Below are 3,221 nucleotides of genomic sequence, written 5' to 3'. Positions count from 1 at the left end.
TAGTAACAGTACATCCTTCTAAACGCAGGCTAAATTGTGAAAGCTGTTGTGTGCTGGTTTTTGGGCCGATGAGTAATATCTCTGTCTTGTCTGAGTTTAGTAAGAGAAAGTTATTGGTCATCCAATCTTTTATGTCCTGGACACACTCGGTTAATCTAGACAATTTAGGTATTTCGTCTGGTTTTGTTGAGATATATAATTGGGTATCATCAGCATAACAATGGAAACTAATTCCATGTCTTCTAATGATGTTACCCAAGGGAAGCATGTATATTGAGAACAGCAGAGGTCCTAAAACTGACCCTTGTGGGACCCCATATTTCACTGGCATTACACCAGACAGTTCTCCATTTAGATCTACAAAATGGTATCGATCAGACAGGTATGATCTAAACCATTTTAATGCCTGTCCCTGAATACCTATGTGATCTTGTAAGCGATCTGTAGTTCTCCATTTAGATCTACAAAATGGTATCGATCAGACAGGTATGATCTAAACCATTTTAACCCTCATATTATGTTGAAAAAAAATCACATTGGTTATGTTGCGGGTCATTTTGACCCGCACTGTGTAATTCCACTCAGAACTGTCAAAAAACTGGGTTTAAACAACAGCAACTTTATTTTCTATTAGATAAACATTTAAAAAACTGACATACAACACAATTTGAAATTCCAGAACAATTTTTGAAACAACTATTTTGTTTAGTTTTAGAGTTTCAGTGTTCAACATTTTCAATGTTGTCCACAAGATGGACATAATGTAAATGTGTGCTTTCTGCAGATGTAATTCTTGCATTTTACACAAGATGTGCTTGTTTTACTGTCCTTTCCGGAGGGACAGACCTGGCATCTCTTCCGTTTCTGTACACCTGTATCCACTGCAGATTGTATGGATGGCACGAACTTGACTTTTTCAATTACAGCTGCAGCTGCTGGTGATCGAGCTGGCCTGGCTCGCCTCTGGATCTTGGGAGTGACAAGGCTTTTGCCCAGTTCTTCCAGGAAAAGCCGACGTCGGTACAATTTGCCAGCATTCCATTGATGATGGATTTCAGTCCACAGGACATAGGCATTGTAAGCAGACACATCCACAATGTTGTAGAAGATAACCAAGGGCCAACGGGCTGTCTTGCGCTGGCAGCTGTATGTTGCTGTGACTTTGTCCAGATTGTCAACTCCTCCTTTGGTCGAGTTGTAGTCCAGGATCATTTGTGGCTTCTTGTCCTCTCTTGTAGTCAGAGATGCATCTGTGTGCATTGTGCTCATGACAAGAACGTTCTTGTTTTTCTTTGGGCAGTATGAAACAACTGTTGCTTTATCAGAGAAAACAAATATTGAGGAATGCAGAGATCTTCCCTGCATCTTCAGAATTTCACTGGGAAGTTCTGGCTTATTTCTTCTTATTGTTCCCAACATAGTCAGCTTTCTCTTCTGAAGTTCATTTGCAAGGCGGTAGGATGTAAAGAAGTTGTCACAAGTGATGTTGTGACCTTGCAGCCCTTCACTCATCTCCAGCACCACACGGATCCCCTGATTCTTCTCCGATGCTCCTCCAGGTAGCTTTCCAGTGTATACTTGCATATTCCATGCATAGCTAGATTTTGCATCACAAGCTGCCCATATTTTGATGCCATACTTGGACGGCTTGCTGGGCATATACTGCCGGAACGGACAGCGGCCCCTGAATGGAACAAGGCGTTCATCTACAGTAACATGGATGCCAGGGTTGTACATCAAAGGAAGGATTTCAACCCATTTATTCCATACATCCCTGATTGCAGCCAGTTTGTCTCTTTCACGTCGACCAGCTCTGGTGTCACGGTTGTCAAATCGGATCACACGAGATATTATGTGAAACGTTTCCAGAGACATTGTTGCACGAAAGATTGGCCTTCCATTCTCTTCATTCCACAGACTTGCAGTTGCTTCTCCCTTTGACCTGTATACTCCAGCTAACACCAGAATTCCTAAATAAGCACGCAAGTCAGTCTGATCCAGTGGCTTCCATTTCTCTTGAAATACACGCCTCCCCTCCAAGTTACTCATGTCAAGTATAATCCTCTCTATGGGTGGGGATATGAAGAGCTGAAACGTGGATTGAATATCATCAGCTCGTGTGATGGCAAATCTTGTAGGACCAGGAGTCATTTTGATGACATTGGAAGATGACAGTCTGCCTTGGCTTAGGTGTGGTGATGTGGACCATTTTATAATACCATCTCTAGATGTCCATGTGCCCTCTGTGGATGATGATTGCTGCAGTACTTGGTTTTCTTCTGATTTAGAGATGGCAGCAGACTCCTCCTCTGAATCCTCCTCATCATGGGAAAATTGAAAGTCAGGATCATCAATAACATTGTCCTCGGGCTCTGAACAATCCTCTGTCTCTGAAATCTCTTCTTCTTCATCACTGTCCCAGTTAAAAATCTCTGATAAAACTTCTTCAGCTGTAAACCTTCTGGAGCTCATTTTTGGTGTGCTTCTCAAAGAGATGACATGAGAACAGTGACAAGGACAAAGGGAAGAAAGCTTGGCCCGTACACACACCTGGGTCTGTGTTTATTTAATTATGTTTATTTAGAGGCTATTCAAAACAAAGTACATCAGAGAGACATGTTTATTTTGCATCTGATCAGCTTTTTACCCACATCAAAGTGTCCGGGTCAAAATGACCCGCAACATCATCTTTGTATACAAACTCTGCACAGACGTTCTCGGACGCATCAGAGTGTCCATATTTTACACACCATTTTATGACCCCAGATGAGGAAAAGTCACAAAATTTCATGAAGATAAAAGAAGGATAAACAGTACTTTGATCAACAAAAAAACTGAAATGGGTCAAATTGACCCTTAACATAATATGAGGGTTAATGCCTGTCCCTGAATACCTATGTGATCTTGTAAGCGATCTATGAGATTTTTCCATCCTTCCCAGCCAGAGGATGAGGCTGGCTCTTTAAAACATGGATGTGTTTGTCATGTTTCATCTCTTTAGCGACTTTAAGGTTTGTTTCACCTCTCAAATACTGCAGGTTGCCTTGACGATACTCAACATCAACTGAAAATTTCGGAATGGGAAATGCATCTGGCCACTGAGAACTTCTATCCAGAGAAGAGACAGACAGAATCTCTGTGTCTGTCTGGCTGTTTGTTTCCAAAAAATTAGCTACAATCAAGATGGTAACTGACTGCTTTGTGGTGTTTGGTAGCAAGAG

At 41.7% G+C, this 3,221-nt stretch overlaps 1 protein-coding gene across 1 annotated transcript; it reads right to left on the bottom strand.

Moving 5' to 3' along the window:
* Positions 1-735: 735 nt before the first annotated feature.
* Positions 736-2,472, bottom strand: LOC128520793 (piggyBac transposable element-derived protein 4-like). Its single transcript, XM_053495195.1, has one exon. The coding sequence runs from the start codon at positions 2,470-2,472 to the stop codon at positions 736-738; it is 1,737 nt and encodes a 578-aa protein (XP_053351170.1).
* Positions 2,473-3,221: the final 749 nt, after the last annotated feature.

Source organism: Clarias gariepinus, chromosome 1, assembly GCF_024256425.1.
Source record: "Clarias gariepinus isolate MV-2021 ecotype Netherlands chromosome 1, CGAR_prim_01v2, whole genome shotgun sequence".
In the NCBI taxonomy this organism is placed as follows: Eukaryota; Metazoa; Chordata; class Actinopteri; order Siluriformes; family Clariidae; genus Clarias; species Clarias gariepinus.
This window is presented reverse-complemented; position numbering and strand designations above follow the sequence as displayed.